This window comes from Coturnix japonica, chromosome 4 (genome assembly GCF_001577835.2).
Source record: "Coturnix japonica isolate 7356 chromosome 4, Coturnix japonica 2.1, whole genome shotgun sequence".
Classification (NCBI taxonomy): Eukaryota; Metazoa; Chordata; class Aves; order Galliformes; family Phasianidae; genus Coturnix; species Coturnix japonica.
In genome coordinates this window covers 51,228,412-51,243,573 of record NC_029519.1, presented here as the reverse complement: position 1 = coordinate 51,243,573, position 15,162 = coordinate 51,228,412, and the positions used below count along the sequence as shown (strand labels likewise).

The 15,162-nt window shown below is 45.7% G+C and overlaps 1 protein-coding gene across 2 annotated transcripts in view; it reads left to right on the top strand.

Moving 5' to 3' along the window:
* ALPK1 (alpha kinase 1) overlaps positions 1-15,162 on the top strand; it is a 36,272-nt gene that overhangs the window by 1,342 nt on the left and 19,768 nt on the right. The window contains exons 2-4 of one of the 2 annotated variants that reach the window (XM_015861986.2): positions 8,067-8,146; positions 10,307-10,484; positions 14,248-14,402. In XM_015861986.2, the coding sequence (XP_015717472.1) occupies positions 10,364-10,484; positions 14,248-14,402 (276 nt within the window). In that variant the 5' untranslated portion in view covers positions 8,067-8,146; positions 10,307-10,363. The remainder of the gene's footprint in view (positions 1-8,066; positions 8,147-10,306; positions 10,485-14,247; positions 14,403-15,162) is intronic. The other variant, XM_015861987.2, reaches the window with a different exon arrangement.

Here is a 15,162-nt window from a genome sequence, read left to right as displayed (position 1 = left end):
TTATCCCTACGTGGAGGACTGCTTCTTTCCTTTGGTTGCTCTGGCAAACTGTGCAGATGGCATGGCTGTTACTGATGGCCCTGAGGTGCAGGCGGGGGGTACATGTGAGGATGCATCGGTGCTGGGGGAGATAAAATCCCCTCGATGCCCAGCACAGGGCTGTAGGGTGGCCGGTAGGTGGCAATGTTTGACCAGGCACCGGGAAATGGCGTTTTCTCGTTGCTAGAGCTGTCGGGGCACCTGTAGTTAATGGTAGCAGTTTCAGTGGTAGCTTCCAGGAGTTCGTTTGAGAAAGGTGTAACAGAATAAGTAACTACCTGCAGCGGGGTTCTACAGTTAATTGTTGTGACTTTGCAGCAGTCGAGTGCCTCATGTTCAACGAGAAGAAGGACAGTTTCTCCTGAAAGGCTTATTTATTTGTGAGTTCCTTATTCCAAGTATAAAGCAGGACATTCAGCTGGAGCTCACAGTGAGACCAGAAGTGCACTTGAAATAGAGGCTTTCACTGACACTTTAGATACTATTTCCAAGAACCATGAGGCGGTGAGGAGATATTCCAGAAGGAAAAGGGAGTGCAGTTCCCTCCATATTTTATTTACTACATTGCTCCTTTACTTGGGAAAAAAAAGAACTCTGTCATTTCCCATCTAACTTGATCTAAATAAAGCCCCACTGAGGGATTCCATTCCAAGGGGAATAGATGAGCTTTACTTACACCACTCCCCCAGTTTTGTCACCTTCTGCCTCTTCTTGCTCCATGGTTTGTCCTTGATCCTTCTGCCAAGCACATCTTGTTCTAACCTTTCTAGCTTCTTTCATGCCTCTCCTCTGTCTCAATTTCTCTTCCATCCTCCTGCATCTCTTGCTGTCTATGAAGACATTCTTTACTCCTTGAAACCCCTTCTTCTGAATTAATGCTTCTCCCAAGGACAGTTTGAGCAGCTACAAGAGGGACACTACTGTAACTCCAGTTTTTATGGGACAAGAAGTAGAGCAAGGGATTTCAACACCATAGAACAAGTGTTTGCTTCTTGCTCAAAATCAAATCTGTAATCCCTAATATGGGGGGAAAAAATGTTAGCTCTTCACTTTGTCTTTTTTTAAGTTGGAACAAAGGCTGGGGATTTAAGCGTGTTGGAGCATCACATTTTTCAGAGTAGCGTCTCAATGTGTCTCAGTAGAATTGGAAATGAAAAATCATTTGTGTAACAGAAGCACGCTGGGGATGAGGATTCTGTGCACAGCTGCTGATTGTAGCTGTGCTCATTCCTCATAGCTCTTCAATAAGAGTCCCCTATATTTTCTAAAAATAGTTAGAAAGTGGTGGGATTTTTTTGTTCACAAACTCTATTGCAATTCTTTTTTCACCAATAATTCAGGTTCCAGTTTTCAATATTATTTTTTTGTGGTCATTTCCCTTCTTTTGTACCTGGCAGTAATTTACTGCTTGAAGTTTTGATCCCATAGTTATAAGTCACTATGCTTTCAGCTGGCATGTACATCTTCTCATACCTGTGATTCTGTGGAACTTTGTTTGGACTAAGAAAGTAAAATACATGGCATACAGCTAAAACTTTTCCTTCTGTAATTGTGATCCATGTGTGATTCTGATGTTTTAACCCCTCCTTACATATCACCTTGACACTCGTCATGATAGCTGTTTTTGACTTTGTCAGATTCTCAAGCTAAGTGCAGTCAGTCCTTAAAAAGGCTTACTGAAGAGATGTCTGTGCTGCTGTAGGTAATGCAGCACAGAGCATGACGCTCTGGCTTATCTTTGTGCAATAAAGGGCATGCCAGGATGGGGAAGCCCATCTTTCATATCAAATCTCAAACTGAAGAGTTAAGCAAGAGAACACTTGGTGCACTGTAATCATCAAGTGATGAATTCTTAGACTTCATAATCCCACTGGCAACTCTGGCCATTAAGAGATGTGACATTGCAAGAACTGAAATAATAGTTCAGGTTTCCTACAGAAAAATCAGCCAAGAAAAGAATGTTCTTTCTTCATTATAACCCTTGTATTTCAGCTTAATGTTCTCTGCTGTTTCCTCTTCTAGATTAGAACTAAACTGTGGAAACTACCTAAAGCTGGGCTTTCTTGAAATAGCCATACATCAGCTCTAATCAAAGGCATCGTAATACAGTTTGTGTAGTGGGATGAATGGCATCATGCACAATGCAGGCTAAATGTAACCACCCTTTCCAGCTCTCTTTAAAAGCAGTGATTTAATATAGAAAGTTATCTTGAAGAGTTAAGGATAAGCAATAAAATAAACTGTCTTTTGCTGATACGTAGCAGGAACAGTAGTTTAGTGTTTCACGTTTTTCCTTTGAATTGGATAGATGCTATAGATTCCATATTCTGGACTGTGTGTCAAGAAAGATACTATTGCATTATCACACTTCATAGCATTCAAGGGCACCCAATCATAAGAAATGCAGCCTGTCTTGAAGGTAAATGACCTCTTTCTTTTTCTTTAAAGATATGCATGATCCTGTCCAGATCTGCTCTGCCTATGATGTCTTTGTGTTGAGGAGTTCACTGGCTCAGTGCAACACTACGCTACATTCCTTTGATGTCAGCTGTAATTGTAGTTTCTGGTCAATCAGTGTGGCACTGTGGCATTGCTCCTTCGTCTTCCATCTCCTTCCCATTCTCAGTTATACCGGCACTTTCTAAGAGTGAGCTGTGGTAACCTTCTGTATTTCAGCAATCAGTCTGTGAGACAGAGCATCCCTGTGAGCCATTGGGTGGTGTTTAGGAGCTAGGTATTTGTGTTACCTCAGGCATATATGCTCTAGTTACAAACTGTCATTGAGAGATGGTGAAGGCAGCCTTGTACCTCTTCCTTCTCTTGGAACTAGGGTAATACTGCCCCTTACAAAAAATCTTGGTGTTGAAAAACAGTAGAATTTCACAGCACAGAGAGCATAGGTTTAGGGGTTTGTGTATAGCCTCACAAGGGAACGCTGTTCAATAGGCTTCAAAGTGATTCAGTCATGGCACAACCGTGTCTGTGGCCACATGTAATATACCCTGTAGCTCTTTAAAGAGGATTAGCCTTAGATCAGGGACAGCATTCATTGCTGGATTTCATGTAAAGCAGAGTATGCTAATGAAATGGTAATGTCTACAGCAAACATTGCATAATATTGTAAACCCTCAAAATTGAGCATTGTGTCATGATATCTCTGCTGGAAGTCAAACTTTTATATTCCGTTTGTTGCTTGGAGAAAAAAGAAGTGAAGTTTTTAGTATTGCCACAATCTCTCTATAGTAAAATAAAGATCTGGTTTGCAGTCTTACAAGTGAAGTTTAAAACAAACATTTGAAAGTAACTTTTCAAACAGTGATGAATGCTTTATAACAATGTCCTGGCTCTCCAGCAGAGAGAAAACCCACCGCATCTTAAAACAGCTTCGTTTGGGTTTTCTGTAACAGGCATGGTGTTGGTTCAATACTGTATCCCTGCCCTGCCTGCCATTCTGTTGCTCTAGATGGTGTGTTTGGGCTTATATATGTGTCCGCATCAGTCTTGCAGAGATGCAGTATTTCTTGTAAACATTTCTGAGCTATTTCATCTTTTAAAGGCAATTTCTGTCTGTACATTAACTTCACTGGCAGTCTGGTAGTCTTGATGTGGCTCTCCTCCAGTTTTATGCCAAACTTGTGTGAAGAAGTTTTAAAAGCCCCAAAACTTCAAGGGAACCAGAAATTCAAACTGCCTGTTTTGAGATGTTATAAGGGATTTTATTTGTAGAAGGTCTTGAATACCTCTGAGAAATCCATTCTTCTGTGAGCACTGGGCCTCTTTTGAGAGCCTCTGTTGAGTTGCTGTGTGTTGAGGAGCCCACTATTATTGTATTAATGTACTGTATGTTTATTATGCCCAGATTTATCTTCATATTTGTTGCAGTGCATGTCTATGCTTCCCAGGACATGTGGCATCCTGATAGGTGATTGTGGCCCGGGCTTTGACCCCAAAGCAGCACATTTTAAAAAGTGCCCCATATAAAACACAGTGATAGACTTCAGGTACCCCAACAGGTCATTTTGCTTCTGTGATGACTTGAAGTGCTTCCTCCCCATGTGCCGGGGCTTGGAGCCTGAAGAAAGCCTTTGGGAAGAAGATGCTTCTGGCTCCCTTTCCAAAATGTCAGCTGTCCTTGCTTAATAGTTTTCACCTGGCACAACTTCATAGTTTAGGATTTTGTTCCTTTAGGATTTTTTATTTTTTTTTTATTGGTGATGGTGGTTTGTTTTATTTACCTATTTCTTATTTTGGTGTTTGGAAGGTTCTTTCTCTATAGACGTAGAGGGGTGGTGATACATATTCATGAAAGAGAAGTCCTCCTGGCCCTTGCTCACACTGACAAAGACTCGGCTGTTTCACACGGCGAGCTGTGCAGAATTGTGTGGGGCCTGCCTGACCAGATTAGAGCAAACAGCGAGCTTATTCCTCCCGTCGTTAGGCCTCGCCTGCCTAACAATTTCCCCAATTGTCATTTTGACAAGGCTGTCATTAGATGATGGCTTCTTTTGGCCATTTTCAGATAAAGATAATTTCCTTAACTTCCATTTTATTTGACAACAAGTAGTTTGTGAGAGAAAGGAAGTGCTTCAGTGGTTTATGGATTAAGGGTTTGTCACTTCAAAGGCATCTTTGATCTAAAAATATGTGCTGTACCAAATTCATTATGTCTTTTTTTTTCTTTTTTTTTTTGACTTTTTAATTTATTGATCTGCCCCTCAATTATTCCCTTTTTTTGGCATCTCCTAGCAGCACACAACAGAGCAGAGATGAGAGGAAAGAGCCCAAATGGCACCTCCGGGAAGTCCCCAACAGGGCAAAACAGCAGGTGCTTTGCATGGGCACCACACTCCATCCCCACAACTCTGCATGCCCAGTGCCCACACTGTTGGGTGTCAGACCTGGTTATCATCTGAGACAAGGGAGCCTGTGTATGGCAGGGAGTGGATTCAGGCCTGCCCACCTCATGGAGGCACCCGGCAGAGGTGCCATTAGGACAGGACTGTGCCACCAAGGTTCATGCCTGGGTGCAGCTGTTGTTGTGGGGACTGGGGTGTACTGGGAGGGCACATGGCTCTGGATGGGCTCCTCAATGCCCAGCTTGGCTGTGGGAGGCACTGAGTGTGCTTTGGACCCATCTCTGCGTTTAGTGCAGATAGAACTCTGTTGTTCTATCCATGTAAATCCATCACTGCAGCCCATTACTCTAGTCTCACGCAGGCTTAGCCAAGGCTGGGATTTGTCCCGTATCCATATTAATATCCTTTCTAATTACCTCAGTGCTTTCAGTTGTGCTGCCTTACATTGCACCCGGGCAGATAACCGTCCTCTTGCTGCTGGAGGCTGTTCTTGATCCCATTTCTAAACAGAAGCACTTCTGCTCGGCACTGACTGGGGTAGCTGTGCAGAGGCTGCCTTTTTTTCCCCCTTTTGCCTGCTAATTGGCTGAGACCACCAGAATTTGGAGGACACAGATGTCACTGATAGTTTGCCTAGGGAGCACATTCATGCCCATCTGTTGCAGTCTAGAAGGCTGTTCATATATCCACAAGGCCTTCATTTAATTCTTGTCAGAAAGTAATGTAAATCCAGTTTACCTCAGAGGTCACAGCCAAGATTTATGCCAATGAGCCCCCTGCAATTTACACACACTGTAGTTGTATAGGATGAAAAGAAAGCCTTTCATGTTGGTGCATATTAACAAGAAAGCTTGCCTTAGGAGAGGCTCTTTGATTGAGGTTCTTCCTTATTTTAATACAGCCAATGCCAGTTGGTATATGCAGCTTTACCGAAAGAAAACATCTCATCTTTAATCCAGAGAAGTAAAATAAATAAATAAATCCCCTAGCAAATGAATTTTGTTGTTGTTTGGTCATCATCTTGTCTCTCTTGTGGCAGAGCCTCTGTGTACTAGCAAGCAAGATAAAATGCTCTAGGAAAGCACAAGTGTGTGTATATTAAAGCAGGGAACCAGATTTCCTCTCTCTAGAAGATAATATTAACTCGGTGAAACCTTTGCTGTGAAACTAGATCATTTTAAGCAAGTTCTCCTTTTCTGCTTTTTCTTTATCCTCAAGTTGCCAAACCTGATAACAAAGCTGAGCCTGTTATTTGGGGCACAGGTAATGGGGAGGGTTGCAGGAAACTCCTGCACAAATCCATGGGATGAGGAGCAGCTGGGGGTGCCCTGGTCTTGTGTGCTCACTACCATGTGCTGAGGGAAAAATAAATGTTCAGGTTCTCTCTTACTGACAGAAACTCGTAGTTGCTTGGGAAGGCTGGCACAGAAAAACAACACACAAGGATGGATCAGGGCATACAAATGGATTTCAGAGCTGGTACCTCTATGAGAATGCTCTTTTCATGTGCATTAGTTCTATGACAAGGGGTGCTACTGCTAAAGCAAGCTGTTCCTTCCCGGCAGACACACAAAGTTCAGCCAGACCTCCTCACTGCAGGTACAGAGCATGTAGGCTTTCTTCTTTGCAGCCTGACCAGTGGGTTTTGCTTTTGGCCTATGCTTTTAAATGTTATAGGCATGATGATCAGGATCACTGGCACTGTATCATAATGACCAGAGTGGTTTGGGATTAGGAGGGAGGAGAGCAAGGCATGGCTGCCATCTAAATTAAAACAGGACTCCTACTTTAAGTTCCAGCATAGCACTTAAAATAATTAAAATGTTTATTTGAAAGTCAAAACAGCCTCAGTCATAAATAACTACCCGGTCCTCAACTGATTGTGTTGAGTCCCAACTGAGCATTCTGGGAATAAGGTTGATTTGCTCCCTGTTGGGATTAATCCATAAATGTAGCCTCTGCGTGGAACTCATCAGGTCTTTGCTTCCTCTTCATTAGTCTCCCTGGAATTGGAGGGTAGCCTGAGCAAGATGGAAATTAGGATAATATATTTTCAGAGTGAAAAGGTCTGATGATCTCTAATTTGTGTTTCAGGACAATAATGCCATGGAAAATTTCCCAAATAATTTTGTCTGAGAAACAAATGGTTGTTATGCTTGCTGTATTGAATGCATCAATTACGTCTTCTCTTTCCTTGAGCCTCTGAAGCTAATTGCAATTTTAAACTGGCTCAACCGAGTCCCAGGCTCTCCCTCCTATCCACAGTATAACTTTAAAAATTCCTTTCTCCTGACAGACCTTTTGGTCTTCTAGCCCAAGGGCTCTGAAGTGTCACAGTATGGCCCATTTCTTATTAAAGCGATCATTTCTCTGTGGCCCACCCAGGCCCTCCCTCCCTCCTCCTTCCTCCTCCTCCCTCTCTCCCTCTTGTTCTGAGTCCCAGCTCCCATTAGAGACAACTGCAGCAACATACTGTCCCTCTCCCTGAGATCTTTGTACTTTTGGTCATTGTACTTGATGCAAGAAGTTACTGTAATCCAAACTCTAACCAGAAATAGTGCCAATGGTTATTTATTTCCATCATTTCTGCTTTAAACTGCGCTGATCGCCCAAATCTTCACTGTAATGTAAAATGGTCTTTATTACATGTTTTGAAAGTGGCAGTCAAAGTGTTGTTTTTTTTGTGGTATATCCTTAGAAAGCACTTCTCTCTAGACAGCTGTGCAGTCACTTTTGGACCTCCCCTCAAAGTGCTGCTTTTTTGGATGTATCAGTGCTGACAGAAGGTCAACTAGTGACTGTCACTGGGCTCACCAGAACCCTGCGCTGGTTCTGCTGCTCAGCTCTGCTCTCAGATCCTGCATTTGCCACACGTTGCCCGCAGGGTTGTTTTCATCTCCCAGCTGCCATGCAATGCTGCAGCTGTTACTTAAAAACAGCTTGCAGCGTGCATCTGTGTAAAGGATGCTGCTGCAGTTTAAAGCTCTCTGGTGCATTTTCAGCTGATTTTATGATGCAAGTCATTGCCCCCAGTGACAGGTCACAAAAGGCTGTCTTGCTTCTGAGTGCTACCGTGCAGTTTATTGCACTGGTCTGTGTGGTTCCACCATTGTTGTTCCTGCTGCTGTAAATTGCTATTTATTACACTAAGAGCCCTCACTGTTTATTTAGGTCTTTGGAAAAACGTACTTGAAGAAAAACCTCTCTAACCACCTTGCCTATATCCCTGTTACAGATCCAGCAGTTTCCCGGTGAGTTAAATCCCTACAATCCCAGCAAGCCACGTGCTGCACTTCTACACTAATTTAAGCTTCCCCACTAAGCCCTCTCTGCTCTTTGTGCAGCTCACACGCCATGCGGCTCACAAAGCCACAGGGCTTTCAGCCTCACAGCACAGCCCCATACACTCACCCAGGTTGAAGCCCTCCATGGGCTGCCTGTAAGGCTGTAAGGCTTGAGCAGGGCTGTGGCTGCAACACAGACGTGTTGGAGTGTGTCTGTCTTGGATGCTCTTAGCACTGTGTTGATTTTTTTTGTGAAGTGTCTCAGCTTCAGCACACTGTCGAAGACTGTCTGGTTATGGACATATCCCTGCTAGGGCTACGAGGTGCTCCTGCACACCGTTAGGAGCATCCTGCCTTGCCTGGCTGTGGGTCTGAGCCACATCTGCACTGCAGCTTCTGGAGAGGGCTCCCTGGGGGACGAGACTTGGGAGAAATCAATTACACAAAGGAATGGAGCCAGGGCCAGATGGCAGGAACGCTCCATCCCAACCTGGGAGGTACTCGTGGGACAGCCATGTGCCTGGCCACGCAGGGCTGTGTAATCAGATGAATCAATTAGCAGATGTTGGCATGGTGAGCAGAGCAATCAATGCTAGCATAGGTGTGTGACAGCAATCATGGCAGAGGGGGACGCTTTTGTTTTCCCTGATGGATAAGCGGCAACCAGCCCAGCTTTTCTAGACCCAGCAGGGTGGGAGGAGAGGGCTTGGCTTGCCCCACGCACATACCTAGCTGTTGTCACCAAGCTCAGACATCCTTACATCATGGGACTGCTGCTCTGCCAGAGCACCAGCCTGCAGCTGTGTCTCCCCCCCTGCCTCTGGCTGCCCCTTGCTCTGTGTCCATGCCTGCCAGATGGATTCCTCTGCTAGGATGGGGGAAGAACCCTTGGAGGGGCTCATGGCCTTATGTGCTGCCACTACAGCTCTCAGCTAACCTCCCCTTGTGCTTGTGTGCTGCCTCCATGCCCACAGGTGCCCTGTTTTTGGAAAACCCCTCCCTCAGGAGGGCATGCACAATACAGAAGTAGTTGGAGAAAAAGCAAGGTGTAACTTGGATAGAGTGATGAAGGGAAGAGCAGACAGCAGAAGTCTCACCCTGGTGTATTGTTGAGTGATGGGAACTGAACATGAGTGCAGCCTTTAATCTGTTTTAAGTACCCTCACCTGAATGCTTTATCTTATTAGATTGCTTGTTAGATTGCTTTTCCTGATGGGTTAGTTTTTAACTGCTTTCTTGGCCAGCTGAGAGTCAGAAATGTGATGAAACCTCAGCCACTCCTCAGAGCACTTTCCCATTGCTTGAGCCATTATTCACAAGGCAGACACCCCACAAATACTGACACACATGTGGCTCCCCATGTTCTGTGGCTGGTGCAAAAGCCCTGCAGATGTGGGATGCAGCTGATATGCCCTGGCAGTGCCACAGCATGGCTGGGTTTGGACCTGGGGCTTTGCACCTTGTGCTTGCCTTCCCCACACTCTATCTGTGCTTGGCACCGTGTTCTGCCCCAATATCCTCTGTGTGTCCCCATTTAATTTCTTCTCTTCCTGGCATCTATCTGCAGTGCTAGCACAGCCCCACTGCCTGGCCCCTGCCTTGGGCTCCATGCTGATGAATGCCAGCCCTGGCTTGCTCCACCTGCTTCCCTCTACTTCTGCATGAGTGCTTTGCTTCTGCTTTCTGATCCTCAGCGTGCTCTGCCTGGTGCTGCCTGTTGGGATCCAGCCACCCCCAAGCTGCAGCAGAGGAGAATTCAGCTGCTGAGATGCAGAGCCAGCTGTGCCTGGCTGCATGCAGTTCTGACTTCCCCTTCCTGAAGCCTACAGCTTCACCAACTTCAGAAACGTTTTCAGAGGCTGTTTCCAACCGCATCGCTTTGAATTGTGAGAGGAGTTCATTAAACAAGAGAACAATCAGATTTGTTTTGTTGCATGGGGAAAAAAAATAGAATACATATTTCTACACATTTCATTTCAGATGGCTGAGACAGAAAGCTTTTCTTTCCACTCCACCATTGGCAATGCTGTAAGCACCTGTCGGGGAAGCCTCTGCTCTTAGGGCTCCCCCAGAGCTTACTGGTGCTACTGGAAAGGGCTGCAGACATCTCCCCACTCTGTTCAGCAGGTCCCTCCATCTAGAAGGAAACCTCTCTGCTGGAGCAGCCAAGAGAGAGCTGAAGGCATGAATACCCACAGCTCGGTGGCTGCACTGCTGCAGGACTGTGAGCGCTCACTGGCCACACTGCTGTCAGCCAAGGTGGACATCCATGAGGAAGAGGAACAAGAATACCGGCGGCACCAAGGTGAGGCCCCAAGGGGCAGCAGGGCGGGCAGCCGCTCCTTGGCCCTGCCCTATTTTTCTGCTCCTGGCAGATGAGAGCCAAGAGACGACTGGATTTCAGGGCAGTGAATGGGACGTGGGCTGTGGGCAGGCAGGGGAAAGCAGCCCACTTTGTTACGGTGAATTGCTGTCAGTTCTAATTTTAGGCTTCAGTAAACATGAGGCTGTAAGGAACAGTTTAGTTGGGGAAGAACAATGCCCAAAAGTTTGCTGATGCACATAAATTTCAGTTATTAAAAAAAAAAAAAAAAAAAAGGAAAGAAAGAAAGAAAAAAAAAGGGAGAAAAAAAAAAAGATGCAACTTCTGAATAATGGCACATATTTCCTCTCCTTTCAGCGGGGCTGGGGGAGGGCCCTCTCTGTTTGTCAGCTACTCCTGATATATTAAAGAGCTCATTGCCTGAATCTTTATCTTGTAAAATGCGTGTGACCTCTGTAAGTGGTGTCCAAAGAAAAAAATTGCAGTATCCCTCTTGAAAGGAAAGCCCATGTTGGCTAATGGCTGGAATGAATAACCGGGAAGGAAAGCAGTAGTTAGGGAGGGCACTGGTAGAGGAGTGTTTCACTTGCTTCAGTGCTGGCATTGCGAGCCAGAAACATTTTTTTCAGTGTTTTGGTGGTAAGGGAGGTCTTAAAAAATGGCTTACTAAATCTGACAAAAAATGGCTTACTAGATCTGGCACTCATTATGGAAGGGTGTCACATGCTCAGTTCCGCTTGGGCTCCAAAGGGCTCCAACAACGTAGCTGCCACAGCTGCTTTGCTCACCAATTTAGAGCCATGTTTGCATCGCTGGGTTTGTGTAGGTGACACTTGTCCTGGGCAGGGCAGGGAGGTTACACACTGCTGTCTGCCGCACCAAAAAATAACCTCAGTGAGTACAGAGCAATGCAGTAAAGGACAAAACCGACATTTCTGGGGGAAACAGTACAAGCATCAGCAAAGAAACTGCAAAACTTGAATTTTATGCAGGTTCTATTTTGTATTACACATCTGCAGTACTGTCCCTTTTCCAGTTTAATGTCAGTAAAGTTTTGTGTTGCTTGCATGACTGGCTTGACCATCATGTCAGTGTGAGCTTTAAAACCCTTTGTTTGCTCAGAGTGCGGGGCTGCTTCAAATATGTTTCTGTGCGCCTTGTTCTTGCTGGGAGGTCAGCCGCCCTTTCTGAAGCACCTCAGCCTGTCTGTGCTGGAGGGTGGTGTGTAGATTTCTGCCAGGGATGCTGGAAGATTCTTCTTTTTGTTTTCAACAAAAGGCTACTTTGTTTTCTCGTCACAAATTCTTTTAAGCTTGATTATCTCCCTTCAGAATAGGCTCTTGAACTCCTAATCAGGTAGCGCTTTTTCCCTTCACCCTCCTCATCCCTTCTCTCCTATTAAATACTGCAGCGGACGAGAAATAATCAGTTTAGTTCCAGCTAAGGTAAATCAGCTCCCTTATAACTGCTCGATTAGCTGCAGCCCTTCAGGTGAGCTGCTGGAGGAAATGGGCCTGCAAGGAGCTCCTGTCCTTCCCAGAACCTGTGCCTACAGTGCTCAGACCCATTTGCGCATTCTGGAATGGAAAAGCCGGTGGCCCCGTGGCTTCTATGGCCCTCAGAGCCGTTTCTGCTGGCACTCTTGTTCTGGCAATTGTATTTCAGTTTATGGCCACAGGATTGTTCACACCAGCTCCCCAGCTACTTCATGTGCTTACAGTGGATGTTTCTACCTCACAGTATCGAATTAATATTATTAGCGTGCTAATTTGCATTATTTCCAAGTGGTGACAACCAGACATGAGGACAAGGCTCAAATCTAGGCTTACTCAAATGCCCAACACCAAAGGTGGCTGAAGGCTCATTAGATCATCAGATCCTGCTGAAAACCTTGTTCTGAGTTACTCCTGTCCAATCACAGTGGCTGCTCAGGGAGTGAGACTTCACTATTAAAGATGTTCTTTGTTCTTTGGTTCATCAGGCATGTGGGGCGTTAAGGCTTAACCAAGGATGAGATGGGAAACTGGAAGAATTGGGTAGCAGCGATACCTGTATGTTTCAGAGAGAATACCAACATCCACATCGTCCCACTGGTTGTTTTTGTACATTCTGACACTATTACTTTTTGCCTGGTGTCATTTAAGTAAGCTTAAGTTTGAGGGAGAAGAGTAGATGGCAGAGAAGACAGAAAGGCTGCCTGTGTGAGTGTCCCATGACTGTTTCCCTAGATTCCCCCCAAAATGTCAGTCCTGTGGGATCATATAGGGAAAGGTAATAGCAGTGTGTGCCTTGACTGCATCCAGGCACTCTTCATCTTCTTTTGGGGAAGATTTTGGGAGGCTTGATTTTCAACTGCTGGCCTTCCTTTGGCCACCTTACATACAGGGTCAGGACCTACTTCAGTTTTCATGCTTGGTGAGGGGGCACAATGCCCTGCTCCTTCCTAGTTTTGCAGTGCCATCACCACAGGAGCCATAAGATGCATGAGGATAGGAGCTCTTCTTCCTCTGGTCTGGCCTCTTGGCCTTCTTCCTTTGTACTGGAAAGGGCTGAGCCTCTGAAGGCATGATATGAGACCAGCAGGGCAGTGCATTTGTTCTGTGTCTAATGGGAAGTGTGTCCAGACCTGCAGCAGCAAATGTGAAAACTCGCATTGGAAAAAGTGATATATTTTTTAAAGGTGACTTTCTGGAAAACTGGCCTTCAGTATCAGACTTCCCACTTTCGCATAGGAAAAATGTACTGATGAATGCACTGCAATACGAGCACAAAACAGAATCCTTATGTAAGTGCATTTTCTACCATTCTCCATAAAGGATAGATTAAAAAATAGGTAGTAATACATTTATTTGCATTACCTCGTTAAAGCAATGATGGTCTCTGAGCAGGATTTTTTTCTGGGGATTAATGGCCAGAAGGGGTTAGATCTGCAGCTGATGATCACCACTGACCCCATCTGGTCAATAATCCTTGCTAATCCACTTTTATTGGCCAGAGAGCCTTCCTGGCCTAGGGTTAGCACAGCACACAGGAGCTGCATCTTCACTGTTTGGAGAAAATTAAATGTGGGTTGCAGCTGAAAGGAAAGGACAAATTCAGGCCCAGCTCCAGCTGTGTGCTCCCATCAGCAGTCCTTCCTCCATCAGATGGTTTGGAGACACAGCTGGGCCAATGGCTTCTTGGCACATAAGTGGTACTTCATGCTGGGAGCACAACCCAAGGGCTACACTGTGCTCAGGGCGATGCAGCTCCTCAGCCTTGTAGTCCAGCATGCAGAAGCTGGGCATCCTCCTCAGCTCAGCTGCATGACTCTAATACTCTGCCTCCAAAGAAAGAGCTCCCAACAGTGGCTAGGTCAGTGCATGAACTTCATGGAAACTGTGCAAGACTCATCTGGGACCTGATGTGCACATGCAGGCTGTATCAGTGCCCAAGCATGTGGCTCGGTTTCTTCATGCTGTAGCAATGATCTCTCCCCTGCATAGGGAAGATGTATCTTGTAGCCTTCTTTCAGTTACTCGATCTTTTTTTCAGACTAAGTAACACAAACCAGCGTCTTTTTTCCCCAAATGATGAGTTAAACATTCTTAAACACATCTGACCATTTTTCATTACATCCCTTTAATCTATGCCTAATTGCTCTGTACAACCCAGGTTTATTTCTTCTTTGTGCAATGCAGCGGTTCTGTGTGGGGTCGTGGCTGTACCCACTGCTGTATCTTTACCAGCACTTTGCCTTTTCCAGCATTGCTTCCCGATGACTTGAGGACCCTTCTGGAGGAGGCAAAGGAAATGAAGTGGCCCTTTGTGCCAGAGAAGTGGCAGTACAAGCAGGACTTGGGCCCAGAGGACAAAACCAACCTGCAGGATACGATCGGCACCAGGCTCCCCGATCTACTGGTATGAAGCTCAGCACAGCTGTTGTGGGAAGCGTGGGGTGCTTGGGGCAGGAAGGTTTCCTCCTCTGAGAAGGCAAGGGGCTTCTTGTTTGTTTAGCTTGAGTGCTTGCTTTACCCATTCATCTTGCTCACTTCAGTTTCCAGTAAGATGTGTGTTTGCCTATTACCTGAAGACCTGGCACTGTAACAAAGCCAAAATGTTTTTCAGTGATTTTCCAGGAAATTGCTTGGCTGGGACCTGAGCTGGCCAAAGTCAAGGTGGGCAAGTTAAGAATGTAATGGTTTTCTATGTACATAAGAGACACTGGTCTGAGTGAGGAGCTGCAGGATCCAGGAGGTGCTGGGGGATTCCAAAGAGTACTCTGCTGCACATTTTATCTATCTTTAATGTCAGAAAGCAGTAAGGAATTTCCATTGCTTCTTATTTTCTGATTTATGTGGGTTTCGTGCTGCTAGCCCAAGGGGGAGAGCTCCCCCAGCAGAGCCTGAGCAAGGCCCGAAAGGTGTTGTCTGGGGAGGATGATGGCTTTGATGATGAGGAGCTCTGGGAAGCCAACGGCTGTGCCCACTGCACATCCCCTCGCCAGCACCATGCGTCCCAGGGATCCCAAATGTGCTGGGAGGTGGTGCTGCTCCCTGGGCATTTATTTTCTTTCTTTGGTGTGTGTGGCCTCCGACAGAAATTTATGGTGGAGGTTGACCTCTTTTACAATCCCTGCTCAGCACTCCGGCTTCACAGTGTTTGTCTGCTCTCTCCCAGG